This window comes from Caenorhabditis remanei, chromosome IV (genome assembly GCF_010183535.1).
Source record: "Caenorhabditis remanei strain PX506 chromosome IV, whole genome shotgun sequence".
Classification (NCBI taxonomy): Eukaryota; Metazoa; Nematoda; class Chromadorea; order Rhabditida; family Rhabditidae; genus Caenorhabditis; species Caenorhabditis remanei.
This window is the reverse complement of record NC_071331.1, coordinates 7,117,084-7,134,685: the sequence shown is the minus strand read 5'-3', so window position 1 is coordinate 7,134,685 and position 17,602 is coordinate 7,117,084. Positions and strand designations below refer to the sequence as shown.

The window sequence follows — 17,602 nt, the reverse complement described above, 5'->3', positions numbered from 1 at the left end:
AATTGCCAAAGCAACAGCAAATCAAACGGCGGAAACCACCTTGAAATTTCTTCTTGAGAACATTGTGTCAATACATGGGATTCCTGAAGAAATTGTCACAGATCAAGGGACAAACTTCATGTCAAAAATGTTTGAAGAAGTGTGCAGAATATTAGAGGTTAAACACTCCATATCTACAGCCTACCACCATGAAACAAATGGTGCGGTAGAAAGACTAAACCGAACATTGGAGGAAATGCTAACGCTATCCACAAGTAATCCAATTAACTATGATAATTGGGATGAAAAGTTACCGTTAGTAATTCAATCATACAATGCTAGTTACCATTCCTCAGTGAAATACTCTCCAGAATACATCGTTTTTGGAAGAATGACAGTATCACCAACCGATATAATGATCAAAACACTGAGACCAATATACCGGGATGAGGAAGATATGGTAGAGAACTTGTCAGAAAGCATTCGACAATGTCATGCAGCGGTCTACGGAGAATTGGAGAATTCTTTAAGAAACGCCAAGAAAGCTCACGACAAAATTAGAAAAGTCAGGGTACCCATCTTCGAAGTAGGGGAGAAAGTCGTGATACAAAACCCCACTGCAAAGAAACTCATGTACCAATTTTCACCGCCAGTCACAATTGTTTCATTAACGGCATCAACAATCACGATAAGAACCGATAGAGGCAAAGTCGAAACGGTGCATAAAAATCGTGTCAAGAAATTCAACGAAGCCAGACCGGAACGAGATGACGGCGACGACGACCTGGGAAGCGAGACGTCTGCTACCGAAGGATCGATTGGTTCAATGGCACCATCAATGCACCAGAACAAAAATGGCAGTTTCGATGGAGAGATGGGACAACACGATTGGATGGAGAAAGAAGTGATTGGTTGGAGTCAGAGAGATCGCGCATCAACGGGAGATGGCCAACAACATCCAGGACAGTTGCGAAGAAGTCGACGTCTTCAGAACCTGCCAGCTGAGTTGGACCACGTAATAATTTGATCTGGTATTTTCTAATGTACTCTCCTCGTTCACCCTTAGATAGTGTATTATTATTACCCTGTACTATCCTTCCGCCCGGGACGTGCGTCTTCTACGGAGGGGGATGTCAGGGTACCGTTTTTGTTTTGTTTCTTTTATCTATAACTTTCCGTTTGAGACCGATAAGAGTCCTATAAAAGGTCTCTTACGGGCGCAATCGGGGCTCTCCGTCCAGCTCTCTTATCAGAGAGACTGGTCTTTTCTTATTATTTTCGAGGTAGAAATAAATGTGTATTTGAATATTGAGTTAGTCTTTCTTACGAACCGCTACACGATGGAAGATAAAGTACCTAAACCTCAGGGTTTAGCTACCCTATTTAACGCAGTTGTCTTCACTTAGAACACCACGTGTTAGATAATAACAATACCATATCGCACTTATCCAATAATCAATAGTGAAAGTCCCTGTTATCGCAGAAATGTCCGAAATATCCTGAATAGTTATCTCCACTTCGACCTTGACTGGTGCAGGTTCTGGTAGAGCATTTTTCGAATAATTTGTCTTCAAAATCGTTGCCAGATCAGTTGCTTTCGCTCCGGAAGAGGCCGAAACACCAATGTTATCGCATGTGAAATCTTCGATATGTTAATAGGTCACATCTGGAAACTTTCAAAAACGTAACGTTTGTAAAATCAAAATCAAAAAACAGGAGGCTTTTTAAGTGTATATCGGATTTCCTTATTTCGATTCAATGTGTATGCACTTGGTCTTAAGTTAGATGAAAAAGAATATTTTTAGTTTATCGGCCTCCCGACACATCAATATTTTGAACTTATCATTAAATTTAAGCAATGACTGAAAAAGCAGTCGAAAATTACAGACATGAAACGGATTTCTAGTTTTAAAAGTTGCATTTCAAAATTTCAATTACTTAATTTTTATCATATTAGGAACTGGAACTATTTGCAAATTTCAATTCATTTTAAAACTGCAAAAAAAAGTATGCTTCAAATAATTTTTGGCTGAAAAAGATTCTATTTATAAAAAAAACTTCGGCATGATTTTAAAATGATTATTTTCTAGATTAAAACTCAAAAATGGATATTTCGTTGTAAAATTATTTTTGGGCGGTTAAAAGAACATCAATGAAAGAGTAATTGAAAAAATCAATGTTTCGTTTGTTCAAAAAATGAGTACCCATTTTTGAATCCGTGCCGACCGGGGCGGAGAGAATACTCAGCCGTCTTGGAATTCATAATACTTTCGATCGAATCACATTCCACAACATTCTCTATCTCATCACTAATTTCTGAGAATTCTTCCAATTTTAATCCCTTCCAACGCACCACCTTTTCATCCTCAATTTCATCTCTTATTCCAAAATAACAAATCAGAAAAAAGTACATTTCTCTATCTCTCATCTTCTTCTTTTTCATATTTTCATCTTTTTTGTTGACACACGGCTCACATGGAAAACCAACCACACCATCTAGGGGAAGGATCAGAGGCTAATTTGGAGGGGAGAGATAGAAAAACGGTTGGGTTGTCAAGGACGGCGAGTTGATCTACATACCTACTCCATGTGTCTCCAGATTGTCATTTTCTGCCAACTTGGTCCGGCCAGGATCCGTGGAGTTCACTTATCGGTGAGTTGAAGAAAAAATTTTGTTTTTTGAGTTTTTACTTGGGATTTTACCCGTTGAAGAATTTTTAATAGAGTCTGCGCAATAATTAGGAGAAATTTAATACTGCAGAATAATTCATAACGACTGAAATTACTGTCCAGAAACCGAGATATTAAATTACTGATAATCTGATATGTTTGGATCAGGCTTGGTCGAGGTCGGGAAATCGAGTATCCCGATTTCCCGATTTTCCCGACTTTTTTCGGGAAAATTTCCCGACGGGAAATTTCCCGAAAAAAAAATCGGGAATTTTTTCCCGACGGGAAATTTCCCGAAAAAAAAATCGGGAAATTTTTCCCGACGAGAAATTTCCCGAAAAATTCCGGGAAAATCGAGAACACTTTTTTTATCGCGTGTTGCTAAAATTTTCATTATTTCTGTCTCTTTCCCGTATTTATCATGAGTATTTGAGCTCTCTAGCAACGAATTCCGAAGCAGAACGTATGTTCTCGTCGCCAAAAACTGTTTTGATGATAGAAAGTTATTGAGAGCTGAGAGATGTTTCTTCAGCGAAACGGGAAATTGATAGGGTTCCAACCTCAACAAACGAACTTTTTGTTATTGAATAAGTTTTTATTGCTAGCATTGATGATGAAAATAAAAAATGTGGAAAAATACGCATTTATGAGTCATTAAATGTTCGTTTTCAAAAATTCTCGAATTTCTCGAAAAATTCCCGATTTTCCCGAAAAAAAAAGTCGGGAAAAAAACCGGGAACCCGATTTCCCGAAAATATTTTTCGGGAAATTTTTCGGGTTCCCGATTTCCCGGAAAAAAATTTCGGGAAATTTTTTTGTTCCCGATTTTCCCGAAAAGTTTTTCCCGACCAAGCCTGGTTTGGATAGGACTTTCTGTGACCTTGTGAAAAGGGTTTAACAAAAACAAAAACCTTGAGATACGACAGAGGGTCAGTACGTGGGGTTACCAAATTCTTAACTGTCACATAGAAGTAATATTAACCATTGAAAACAGAGAAAATTTGATTTTTTTGACTCATACCGGTTCTAATTCCTTCCCCTTTTCCTGTTTTCGTTTGTTTTTTGTGATTAGTCATATCCCATTTTTCTTCCCTCTGATTCTCTCTAATTCTGTATTTTTGGGGTTCTGCACACACGCTAGAAAATGCCAAAATTTTTATTGTTTGTCATGTTTTTCTGTTTTTATTTTCGCGGTTTCGAATAAATGACGTAAATTAAAATAAAATAATGAATATTGATAGATTTCTGATTGTCGGCAAGGGATTTAAAAATGGAGAAATGTTTATAAATGAATTGCACAAAAGCGAATCAACATTGCTTTCATGTTTGTCACTCCATATAACCAGTAGCTGAAAGTGTAATTTATTCATTTGAACGCCGCATATTGGGACGCAATGAAACGTTAATCAATTATTATTTCAGAGAATAGTTATGCACTAATAATTTTCAGTTGACCTGCTGGGGTAGAAATTGAACCATCAGTTGCATATTTTACATTCATTAAAACAAACAGTTATTTTACAACAAAATTATTTACAACACAAAAAAACTCAACAAAAATACAACAAAGAGATTCACATGTATGTGTTGTTGATGAGTTTCAACCATACTTGTCAACCGGGCCGAAACGGGCCGGCACGGGCCGGCGCGTAACTCGCGTCCAAATGAATATTATGAGCTGAAAAATATACCAAAATGTAGATCTCAACGAGTTCTATGTCCGTGACCTACTACGGGCCGGATGGGTATTCGTTAACGTGCCGCGGGCCGGGAAAAAGTGCCAAAAAACGCGAAAATGGCCAAAAAAGCCATTCTAGCCCGGCCCGCGGCCCATTAACAAATAGCCATCCGGCCCGTAGTAGGTCACGGACATAGAACTCGTTGAGATCTACATTTTGGTATATTTTTCAGCTCACAAAACTCAGTTTGAAGCGAGTTACGCGCCGGCCCGTGTCGGCCCGTTTCGGCCCGGTTGACAAGTATGGTTTCAACTAATTTTCATTTTGAGCTTTCAGCTAATTCTCATTTTGAGTTTGAAATGGTCTATGAGGTAATCTGTGTTTCCGGTAATAGAAATCTTGGAAATAAAAAAAAAGCGACTAATTCCGATTTTCACAAACAGTTTAGAAGAACATTCTGAAACAGAGATCACTGGAGTTTAAAGTATGCATTCGAAGTATCATCTCAATGACAGGAAAGTGTAAAATTCTTTGAATTACTTATTGAATGTCGCAGGGTTCCAAGTTTCCTTCTCCAGTAATCGTTAGGAAAATAACAGAACTGACTTATGAATCAACTGTAACAGTACAATGTAAGCTATCCGTTTCAGATGATTGAAAACTAATTTTCCGTTTCCAAACGCGTGTTGTTTTATTTTATTGGTACAGAACGTTACGAAACTAAACAAACCAAGATTTTCTAGTTTTAGTTATTTCTGTGAAACATGCTTGACCTCACAAATCCGTTTCATATTTTTCGGATAACCAAATGTGTTTTCAAGGAAGTTCTTCTCCTATAAATATGATCATCAAATTTCACACCAATTCATTTAAAAAATACAAGAAATAATAACCAGTGTTTAGATCAAAATGTAGCAATCAGTGTTCATGTATAAACCGGATTCATACTTGTCGTCAAGTAGTAGGACCAATAGACCAGATTGAAGAGAGCGAACATCTGGAATTAGAGACAATTGTGGGGGAACAAAATGCTCAAATCGGTGATAAACAGTTAAAAGGTAAAGCCGTTCATCGGCTTGCTTTTTTCTCGTATTGTGACCAAATTTAAAAAATTAAAACGGATTGTTGGAATACCCTTAAATATCGACATCTGATTGCTGTGACTTTTGTAACAATCAACAAATCATGAAACAGCAAGTTCTTACCGGCAGTGACTTGACAGTAAGGCTTCCATTCGGTCCAGTCGGGTTCGGTCCGACCGCCGACCGACCACCGACCCGACCGACTGCCGACCGACCGAGCCGACCGAGGTCCGCATTTGTGCGTGAAGTGTTTGCGTATTTATTGGCGGAAGTTTAAATTTTAACAATTTTTTCACAAAATATCAGAATTTTTCAAAATTCAAATTGTGAAAAGTGCGCTGAAAATTATGTCAAAACATGATTCACTTTCAAAAATGTAACGAATTTCGAGTGATTTTCGAAAACCCAAATAATAAACCTGTGCTCATTAAAAATTGAACTATGACCGAAAATTGGTATTCAAAATTGTTGAAAACACTAATTCTGTTCAAATTAGTCCAAATTTATTTCATTTTTGTCATTCTCCTTCGTAAAAATGCCAGTTTTGAGCCCATTTCTTTTATCAAAAATTGTCGTCGAATATAGCGCATGCAGACAGAAAAAATTGCGTAGGTCGGCGATCGGTCGGTCGGGGGTCGGCCGGTCAGGTAGGTCAAAAATTGGACCGAATGGAAGCCTTACTTGACAGTGTTTCCAAACTGAAACATCAATGTCATTAACAAAGAGACTGAAAGTGTGATTCTAGCAGGGAGTGCTTTCGTATCCATCCAGAAAGCAATCCATGAAATGAATACAGATATGTAGGTGGGAAGATACATTTTAAGGACATAGAAACCGTAGAGACGTTCGAAGTGGATGGACACGGAGAGACGGTGCCACATTCCTGCGGTATAGGCCTGGATGGTTAGGTAAAAATAATTTAGAACAGATTTTTCAAGTTAATCACATGATTGATGTTTCCCGTTTTATATGCTTGACATAAAACATAATGTTTTATGAAAGTAATTTTTTCTGGAAATTGCCTTATATCTTCTCACCTCCGTAATACTTCGATACGTGGTATTCGTCATTCAAAAGTCCGGAAAATTATAGTCACTTCTCAACAAGTCCGTTTCATATTTTTCAGATAACCATGTGTTTCTTTCAATGGAGCTGTTCGCTCCACTACCAGTAAAATTCTTAAGTTTCACACAAATTCATTTAAATAACACAAAAGAATAATAACCAGTGTATAGATCAAGTAGTTGCAATCAGTGTTCATGTATAAACCGGATTCATACTTGTCGTCAAGTAGTAGGACCAATAGACCAGATTGAAGAGAGCGAACATCTGGAATTAGAGACAATTGTGGTGAAAACCAAATAGGAAAGATGAATAATTTTAATAAATATGAATATAAATTCGTCGAAGCATACTTTTTTTAGTTTTTTTAATTAGCATTTTTCATGAAAACCAAACTTGATTAACTCCAAATTTTTCTTGAGTCATAGACACTGCGTGATCACCGGTGCCGCTTCCCAAACGAAAGAAGTGACTTGCAGTGCATTCACTGCCTTCCAAAAGACTATTCTGACTATTCTCGTCCTCTCAATGGTACTCCTTTCGCTTGGATTCATTTGTATTTGTAGAAGAAATCGACGACTGGAATACAAATATACGAGACTTATTGAGTCTCATACTGGAGAATTACCAGCTGTGGAGACGTGTGGATTGGATGAGGATGAAGATGATGATGAGGTTGGTTTGAAAAGTGTTGGGGTCGATATACTATAAGAACATTTATTTTCAAGTTTTGAAACAAAAGTGAAACATAAATTGGTACCTATATTAATTTTGCTGTCTCATAACTTTCAAAAATCTCTTCGACCTATATTTCTTACGCTTCGTTGTCTTTCTGATAGCTTTTATCATTTCCAGCTTCAAGACCGTGTAATCTTCTCGAAAGGCCGTCGTTCAGCTCCAAATAACTCGAGAACAACACTTCGAGATCATCTTTCCCATACTTGCAAATTTACGGCCCGGCCCGGCCGGAAGGCCCGGCTTCAAAAAAAAGTACCTATTTTTTACCAAATTTTTTGAAATTTTTTGAAATTTTACATTAAAAATTTCAATTTTTGATGCATAACTATCTTTTGATTGAATTCTGAAGTATAGTCGAAAATTCGACATTTTTGGGAAAAAATTCAAAAAAACTCAAAAAAATTCAAAATTTCGTTCAAAATTTCAGTTCGAATTTTTCAGCCGGGCCTTGGAAATCCTCGTCACGGCCCGGCCCGGCCCGTTGCAAGTATGTATATTCCAGACTAATTCCAAGTATTATAGTTTCTCCATTTTTAATCATTTATCATAGTAATGATACTGCAATATTGTTGTGGCTGATTAGGTTAAATGATTTATTTGATAAATATCAATCTTGACATTTTTTTCCTCTTTTCCACTAAAATTATTCGGTTATTGAATATTTTTATTACCAAGGTAAAAAAATGAAACTATTATGTCGTTTCTCTAAATTACCGTGAAAATCTAACACCATCAGTTGCAGTTTTCACTTTCATAACAAAACTCATACATAAGTTCTCCAGTTAAAAGGAACTGTTATTTTTCAACAAACATATTTTGAGTTTTTCTGAACAATATTCATATATAGATAGAGTGTTAATATCAAAAATGGGAAACGGGAAAAGTCTATTGGTTCGACAATTACTATTGCTGCGGGTACCACCTCCAACGGGAAGATTTGTTATTTGCTGGTGAGTTATAATGTTTCAGCTAATTCTCATTTTGAGTTTGAAGTGGGTTAAGAGATTATCTAATTTCAGACTCAATTTCAATCAACTCTTGAATAAAGTCAATATGTACTCTTATCGTTTTTTGCTTCATTATCCCAACTGTTTCAAAAAACCTGAGTTCAAGCATACAATTTGCTTGAAACCTTAGAGAAAAAAGTACTAATTCCGATTTTCCACAAAAAAGTTTAGAAGAACATTGTGAAACAGAGATCACTGGAATTCAAAGTATGCATTCGGAGTCTCATCTCACTGACCGGTAAGTGTAAAATTATTTTAATTAATTATTGTAAGCCATAGGATTTAAAGTTTTTCTATAAATCAAATAACACATATTAATCGTAAAGAAAATTGCAGAACTAACTTCTGAATCAACTGGAACAGTACAACCCGTTTCAGATGTTTGAAAATCAATTTTCCGTTTCCAAACGCATGAAATCAGATTTTATTTGAACATTCAGATCCTTCCGAAATGAACAAACCAAAGCTCGATTCCACAAAAATAAAATAAACACCTTCATTGTCAATAGAGCGCCCTTTACACCATACCTCCTAGATTCCAGATTAGGGTGTCCCACCCCATTTGAGTTGAAGATATGCGTATGAAGAAATCATGATTCTGAAACACGCACTTATTGAAATCTCCCAAAATTTGTAGCGAATTTAGTTTTAGAAATTCTGTGCAGACAATTGTTATCCTATTTTATTTTCGCGTGTTTTGAAACTAATAGAAAGACAATCAAAATCTCGGAAAATGGAAATTTTGAAACAGAACATTCTAACGTTGTAGCCAATAATCACATTTTCCCACAAATTATTAGGCTGAGTCATAAGTTTCTTTCTTTTTTGAGATGATTTTTGACACGCGATTTCTCGAAAGCTAATAACTCACATAATGAGAAATATAATTGGTCAGTACATATAACTCATTGTGATTCTACCTGTGATTTGACGTCCGCCATCTGCTTAATCTCAGCCGTAGACAAGTCAAAACACTTGAGGAACCCTTTTTTGGTACAATTTTTTGACTTCATTTTTTTCCTATAAAATTTTGGCAAGAATGTGTGAGTCATTCGGAATTAAAACAAGTTAGAACAATTATGTATAAAAAACTAATAAAGATATTTGAACTAAACAACGATGGTTTAATGCGGGTCTTTGAAGAAAGGTGACCATAAGCAATTTAGAGAGGTGCGAGTATTTTCGATTTTTCTTCAACGCTAGTTAAGTAAATTAGTGGAAATGTTTATTATTGAATAGAGTAGACATTGATATTTCTAAATTTACTTTGTTTTGGATATTCACACCATTTGTCTTTTTTCGCAAGAAGCCCGAAGTTAACATCATCAAATTCACGTGATTTTTGAGTTTGATGAAGTCTACTGCTCGTAATTTTGAATCAATCCACTAGATCTTTTGCACAATTTTAGAACAATGTATCTACTGTTGATTACTTGTAACAGAATATTTCAGACTTGTTCGTGATCGTTGAAAAAAGATCCAGACTTCACTCAGGTCTACTTCATTAATATTCTCAAAAGTGTGAAAATCTTAACAATCACATCAACCAAGTTTTATCACTTATTCGAATGACTTTGGTATACAGTTTTTTGTTGCATAATTTGCTTATGTTACTGTCTAACTTTTACAAATAGTTTGATATAAATGCTCTCTCCAATATTTCAGTAATCGACTTAAACCCAGGTGAACATTGTTTTCTCATACCTGTCGGTCGTCTGATCATAAATTCTTTATCTTGGAGAGTTTTATCCAAAACTAAATTGTTATAACAAGACAAAGTCTTTCTTTATAAATACCACTCGTTTCCTTATGAAAATTTCAGAATTTTGATATAAATCCGACTAGAATAAAAAATCTTTTCAAAATAGGAATTTGATTAGAGACAGAAAAAAACTGTCGTTTTCACGAGTGGACAGCCTGTGCACTAACTTGAAACATTTTTTGTTAGCCACTGAAAAGGTCATTATAATGCAAAAAAGTTTGGGTCGATAAACAATCACAGTACTTAGAAACTGGAAATCAAAGTTCAACCCCAAAAAAAGAAAGAAACTTATGACTCAACCTAATATTTGGAAGCTTGAAACATTTAGATTTTTGTAACATTCCAGCGTTTTTTGGCAAACGAACTAAACAAAGGACACAGGGTGGACGCGGACTTGATATTTTTTCAAACATGGACTTGATAAACAACTTCGATGGGAACGCCGTTCAACGTCTCTCTTTTTTCTCGTAAATATTGTCGGCGGATTTTAAAATTAAAACAGATTGTTCGGATACGGAAACTCCCAACTATTGGTTTTTAATAAAAAGTTTTAAAGTAGGCGACTTCGGATTGATTTGACATTTGAAGTCAACAATAAATCATGAATCTGAAACAGCAAGTTCTCACCTTAGGCAGTGACTTGACAATGTTACCAAACTGAAACGTCAATGCCATTAACGAAGAGACTGAAAGTGTGATTCTAGCAGGGAGTGCTTTTGTATCCATCCAGAAAGCAATCCATGATATGAATACAGATATGTAGGTGGGAAGATACATTTGAAGGATATAGAAACCGTAGAGACGTTCGAAGTCGATGGACACGGAGAGACGGTGCCACATTCCTGCGGTATAGGCCTGGATGGTTAGGTAAAAATAATTTAGTCCAGAATTTTGATATCATAGGAGTGTTCACTATCAGTTTCAAATGCTCGACATGAAACAGAATATTTTATACAGGTGATTCCTATTTCAAATCTATATCTTCCAACCTCCGTAATACTTCCATACGTGATATTCGTCATTCGAAAGTCCGGACTGGATTCTAGAAATTCCAATTTTTAATTTAATTTAATTTATTGACTAAGAAAAAATAATCAATACTATACACTAGAGACCTGATCAAGCCCCTCACGAGGCGACAGACCAGGTAGGGGGGGGGGGGGGGGGGAACAAATAAAAAAATAAAAAATTGAGAATCATAATGGCAAGATAGGATTGGGGTAAGGATTATAAAACCGAACTGTGAAAGTGGTGGTGGAAGAATTTCGAGAAGGATAAATTAAAATAAAGTGACAGACCGTTAAAATGGGAGAGTGAGCAATATAATACATGGGGGTGGGAGAGAGAGAGTTTAAACTTATAATCGATTAATGGATTGTTCAAGAAGGGAGATAAATTTACCGGGGGAGAGAAATTCAGGGCAATTAGATGTGATGGAATTCCAGATGGGGACAGTGGAAGAGAAGAAATCATTTACTTGTGGTCTAATACAAATGAGGGTCATGGGTCGTCGGTTAGAGTTAGACAGTCTGACATAAGAGTGGATTTCAGGAAAGAAAGTGGCGCCGCAAATTATTTTATAGAGGAGTATTAATTGAGATTTAAGACGACGGTGACGGAGGGAGTATAAATCAAGAATCTCAAGACGGTTTAGATAGGAAGTATAGCGAATGTTACATCTCTGAAGAACTTTCCTGGTGAAAGATCGGAGAGGTTTTTCTAGTTTATGAGAGAGAATGCTAGAGGGAGAAGGAGAGTAGACAGCTGAGCAATATTCAAGAACTGGAAGGACGTAGGTGTTGAATAAGTGCTTGTAGAGAGGAAGTGATCGAGATCGGAATGACTTGAGTAGTTGGCTGCAGCGAAGGATAGCTAATGAGGAAGTTTTGGCGATATGGCTATCAAATTTCAAATGAGAGTCTGTTAATAATCCTAAGTCCCGTACTACTGCGGATTCGGTGATGGGGATGGAGTCTATATGGTAATGATGACCCGGGTTTTTAGCACCGAGCCTAAGGAGAGTAGTTTTTGTGTGAGCCAGAGGGAGGGAGTTGGCAGAGGCCCATTCGGAAACAATGTCAATACCAGATTGTAAAAGTATCGAGTCATGAGAATACAGCTTGATATCATCCGCAAAAGCGGCAAAGTGTATGCTAGAAGGGAGAGAAAGGAGGAGATTGTTTATGAAGATTAAAAAAAGGAGAGGGCCGGCTACTGTACCTTGGGGAACTCCAGAGGGTATGGGGGAGATTATACTATCGATGGATCCGTTAACCATGACGGAGAAAGTACGATCCTTCAGAAAGGATTGGAACCAGGAAACGTATTGTAGGGGGACACCAAAACCTTTAAGTTTTTGGAGCAAGAGGGTGTGGTTTACTTGGTCAAATGCTTTCCGAAAATCGAAAAAGACTACGTCAACAGTCTGGTGGTCTTTGAGAATCCTTTTGTAGTTGGACGTAGAGTAAACAAGAGAGCTGGGGCAAGAGCGACGGGGAAGGAACCCATGCTGGTGAACGCTGAACTGGTGGCCTACGTCCAATCTAATTTGACGACAGATTATTCTTTCGAAAAGGCGCGCGAAGGGATCTGTTAAACTTATGGGACGGTAATTTTGAGGCGAGGAGGGATTACCTTTCTTGAAGACGGGTATAATAGTGGCGTGTAACCAGGCTTTGGGAACAGTAGAGGTTTTAAAAGACTCAGAGAAAATTATAGAGAGAGGGAGGGCAAGGGTAGTGGCGCATTGTTTGATAACGTAGTAATTGGCTAAATGAACTGAGAAACCACATTTGGGAGGAATCTTGGAGATAGCTTGCTCTATAACCCAGGGAGGAAAAAGATCCATGAGAGGGAGTGTATGGGGGGAAGATGAGGTCTTTGTGGTCGAGAAGGATGGGGAGGAGGGGCCAGTGGAATTATAATTTGATAGAAATTCAGTCGAGAAAATGGAAGCTTTTGCGGAATCTGAAGTAATCAATTCATTGCCTACGGAAAGATGTGGGATTGCAGACCTGCACTTTACCCGTGAGTTAATTAAGGTACGAGATGACCTACTGTGGAGGGAGGCGAGGATATAGTTTTCGCGGCGGTGTAATTTTATTTTCATACTATGTTGGATATTCTTGATTCGGGCTTTGAATTTTTGAATTAGAGCAGGGGGAGGAGTGGATAGCTTAAGAGCTTTAGAGTATGAGGCGCGAACCCGTTTGAGCTGCCTAGAGAGGTTAGAGGGACCACGGGTTTTGACAGGAGACATGAAGGGGGTGTAGGAGGAAATTAGATTGGAAAGTAATGAGATAAATGTATCGTATTTGTCAGATGCTGATGGGAGGGTGCTGAGTAGAAGATCCCAATCAGTAGAGGCAAGTGAGGAGTTAAGGGCTTTGAAATCGCATTTACGGTAGTCAAGGCGATTGCGACAAGTGGGTAAAGGTCTGGATGTATTAGAGTTTGTAATGGGGGGCCCGAATACACAATGCACGCTGAGATGATCTGAATTGAGAAGAGGTGGACTGCTTTCTAATTTATAGATGGGAAAATCGTTGGATGTGATAATGAGGTCAAGAATGTTCGAAGAAGTAGTGCCAATTCTGGTGGGGAAGTTGGTGAGCTGAGCAAAGCCACGGGAATCTAGAAAGCTTTGGAACTTGTGAGGGGCATGAGATTTTCGAGACCAGACTATTTCGGGAAAATTAAAATCCCCGATTAGGAGACATGATTTGAGAGGAAGGATAGTATTAAGGTGATTCAAGAGGGCTTCGGACTCAAGGATGCGTGAGTCGGGTGGTCTATAAACAAGGCATATAGTAAATGGGGCGAAGTTAGAAGAAGAAGCAGCGGCTGGGGCAATCTTGCAGGAAAGAATTTCAGACTTGTGGAGAGGATAGTGGACTGCTGAATTAATTTCAATTGGAGAGACGGTGATACTGCTTTAGGACAAAATTGCGATTCCGCCTCCTCGAGACTTACGATGTAGGGAGGGATCGCGGTCAAACCTAACGATATTTATATCAGGAAAGGTGAAAAGAGCAGATGATACTGTTTGATCAAGGAAGGTTTCGGTTAATGCTAGGAAGAGATGGTTGGAGGATCGGAAGAAGTCGATGATGAGGCAAATTTTGGATAGAGTAGCGGCACCGCGAACGTTGGAAAGTAGAAAATCTATGCTTATGTCAGACTGTCTGGATTGGATGGCAGGGGAAGACTGAGTGAGATAGGAATGAGAAGGAGAGATGAGAGAAGAAGGAGAATTAGATGGAGGAACAAACGTGGGAGAAGAGAGTAGGGGAAAAGGAGGATGACAGGCATCTAGATAAAAGGGCGGGGGTTACGGTTCAGCTTGTAGTCGATATCCACCATGATATACTTGGAAGACTTTTCCTTCAGATTGTTATCGTATACGAACTTTCTCGATTCGTAAAGTCTTTTCAGCTCCTCCTTGGTGAGATCTCTCCGAGCTCGTGGGCGATTCTGGATGGACGAGAGAGACGGGTCGGAGTTTTTAACTTTGTAGAAACCATGAAGAAATTTGTCACGCTCGGCGTTGTTAGCGAACTGGAGTTTCAGCGGGCGACAGGCGGTCTTTGAAAAGTGACGATGAGCTTCGGAAGGCACCGGCAGTCCGTGAGTGGTACTGAATTTAGTGAAAAAAACCAGGTCTAACTTCTCTTGATCAGGGTCTTCTTTATTATCTGGCATCCTCTCGACAACGGCCCGAGTGGCCTTGTCCATGATTTTAGCGGCCTCTTTAGCAATAGAAAGTGTATCGATAGGCTTAGCCAAACCATTCGAAGCAGCGTTAGCGTAGGATTTGGTATTCGTGGAGGGATCAGTGAAGACATCGTCGCGAACAATTAAACTAACCGGCTGTCCGATGGGAAATGGGTCTGGAAGGATAGGACAAGTGTCGGTCAGCCTTTCGCTGACTTTGGCGGACGCGGATTCCATCAGGCTAGATTGAAGTTCATTGATTTGGTGGGTCAGTTTCACGACATGATCGTAAAGCTTCCTGTAGTCTTCGTAGGCAACATAACCGTCGATAATATCAGAATCCGTGAGAGCCCTTTTAAGGCTAGGGGGGCCGTGTTTCAGCATCGCAATATTGATAATACAGCAGAATATAGAGTAGAAAAAAATCAATAAAATATCGATGAATCAATAAAATATCGATGTTTAATCCCCTCCAACACACCACCTTTTCATCCTCTATTTCGTCTCTCATTCCAAAATAACAAGTAAAATAAAAGAACATTTCTCTATCTCTCATTTTCTTCTCTTTCATCTTTTCATCTTTTTTTTGACACACGGCTCACATGAAAAACCAACCTCACTATCCCCTCTAGAGGGGAAGGATCATAAGCTGGTTTGGAGGAAAAAGACGGGTTAATTGAGGGTGGAATATTGAAAAAAAAACTATGATTTTGGTTGAAACCCCAATAACTATATCCTTCGAAATTAAAATTTGACATAAATTTGAAACAGTACTTTTTTGCATTTCAGTATCCATATCATCTCCCTCCTGTTCATGCTATACTCCTTCACTACATGCCAACAAATTTGCACGGATCAGGATTACGAGTTCACGTATACAAACTGCGATGAGAAAGGAGAGAGATGGAGGGTTGCAGTTCCACATAGTGGAATGCAGTGCTCGAATCTGCCAACTCCGAGGAGAGGATGGAATTGCTGTGAGTTTTACATCTATTCCATTTTTTTTTGGTCAAAAATGTCACCTCATGTTTCAGTAATCCGTTCCGTGTTACACATCCATAATTATTTAACCTCGTTGTAAAAATGTAGAATTTACCATCAACAATCCAACGTGACTAAAAATATTTAACCTCATTGTGACAGAAAAACCCGCAAGACATTTTCAGCGTTCTCGTGTGAACCCGGTCACTACCTCGACCTAGACAGCCAACACTGTCGTCCCTGTAACCCTGGATTCTTCAGTTTGGGTGGTGGTATCAGATACGAGGAGTTTGTCACGTTTTGTAGTGGAGTGTCCGAAAGAGTTAGTTTGTAAAACGGTTTCAGTGGTGATTTAATATCAGTTTATTTAGGACGTTCTAATAGTATACAATAAGACTGAAGAATCAACAAGATTCTTTGAGAAGAAGTAAAGATACATTACATGGCCTAGCTATTTATACTTATGTTTCGGCTCCTTGCCTTCCTGATCCTCCTATCCTTTCGTCTGCGGTGGTGTTCATGATATGGTGTAATCTTCTGCTCCTCCTCTGCTCCACATGCCCTCTTCCAGTTGACCTCTTAACCACTGCTCCCGCAAATGACGTGGGCAGCTGTTCTTGTGGTATCTCTGTGGCACTTCCAAGCAACATGTGTTATCCTCCTTATCCTTGATTGATGAGTTGACTCGTCGGTCACGACACTCCCGGCCTCACGAACGAACGGTTGTTCGGCACCAATATTACTTATACTCCTTCACGACTCGATTTGACCAGTGATTGCGTCTGACCGCGGCTACTGACATGGCTGACTGAAACTGCTTGGCCACTGCTTGGCTGCAGCTTGGCTACTGCTTGGCTACAACTTCTCGTGGCAGCTTCTGACTGGATACTGAACATACTGCTTTCCTAGATGCTGCTACTGGAACGGATCTCTTGCGTCGTATGAACTGCTTTTCAGGGCGATGTTGTAAACTTACAATAAAGTGGGCCTCTGAGATGAATTTACAAATTATTATTCCTTTTAACAATTACACTATGAATTTTCATGAGATCCGAGGTTACATACTACCTGAAAGTAAGGGGGGAATTTTTAAGATAAAAGGTGGTCTTTACGAAATGTTAATACTATGGGGTTTGACTTACGAAAAAGGTAATGCTATTTGGGTTTTGTTTAAAAGTTCTAAAAAGTTTAACTAATGCTAGGGCATCCTCCGGGGGTGACAATGCTATTCTCAGTCTATTTTAGCTCCCTATTTACATTTTAAAATGGGTTTGTGTGGGGATGGGCCGTGGATGTTAAAATTTAGTTGTTAACTTCGATCTCTATGTTAATTGGACTGTTCCAATATTATATATTTTTACTAAAAATAGTTAGCTCTTACCTGTTCTAACCTTTCTTCTCATTTTTCTTCATCGGCTATGCTTATTATTGGCTTTTTCAATGTATAGCTCACCTGAATTTCTGCGTTTAGGGTTGTGTTAATACATTTACTGAATACATTATGATTTTACTAGAAATCGGCTTATTGAACTTATTGTTTAAGACATTACATGCTTGATAAGTAGATGCACGTTACATGAAGGAAACATGCTTTCCTTAGTTATTAATGTTTTCCTTGATCTATAAGAATTAAGTTTCTTACTCTTTTTAGTATGATCATCAATTTTATAATTTTTGTTATTCTTGAGATTAGTCTTACTAAAAAAGTGTATCATGTTGATTAGTTTATAGTGGTTATACTTTAGTTAAGCATGAGAGTTTTACTCAAATTTACTATTATGTTTAAATTTGACACAACAAATATACCGTTTTACATTCTATATTTTCTGTTATTTCTAACGTATCTCTCCTCACTGGATTCTTTTTCAAAATTATCCCGGATTTCCAGTACTTTTTTACAAATTGATATGTGATGGTTTTTGTCACATT

The 17,602-nt window shown here is 38.1% G+C and overlaps 3 protein-coding genes across 3 annotated transcripts; 2 read left to right on the top strand and 1 right to left on the bottom strand.

The window, feature by feature from the left end:
- Positions 1-5,513: 5,513 nt before the first annotated feature.
- GCK72_012677 (uncharacterized protein) lies at positions 5,514-7,183 on the top strand (the record flags this gene model as incomplete). The annotated part of the gene is made up of 2 exons (XM_053729309.1): positions 5,514-5,638; positions 6,901-7,183. 2 exons carry the CDS (start codon positions 5,514-5,516, stop codon positions 7,181-7,183), a joined length of 408 nt encoding a protein of 135 aa, XP_053584081.1.
- Positions 7,184-14,290: 7,107 nt separating this feature from the next.
- On the bottom strand, positions 14,291-15,076 carry GCK72_012676 (uncharacterized protein; the record flags this gene model as incomplete). The annotated part of the gene is made up of 1 exon (XM_053729308.1): positions 14,291-15,076. One exon carries the CDS (start codon positions 15,074-15,076, stop codon positions 14,291-14,293), a length of 786 nt encoding a protein of 261 aa, XP_053584080.1.
- A 430-nt stretch (positions 15,077-15,506) lies between these two features.
- GCK72_012675 (uncharacterized protein) lies at positions 15,507-16,104 on the top strand (the record flags this gene model as incomplete). Its single annotated transcript, XM_053729307.1, has 3 exons — positions 15,507-15,669; positions 15,859-15,995; positions 16,045-16,104. 3 exons carry the CDS (start codon positions 15,507-15,509, stop codon positions 16,102-16,104), a joined length of 360 nt encoding a protein of 119 aa, XP_053584079.1.
- Between the last annotated feature and the right edge of the window lie 1,498 nt (positions 16,105-17,602).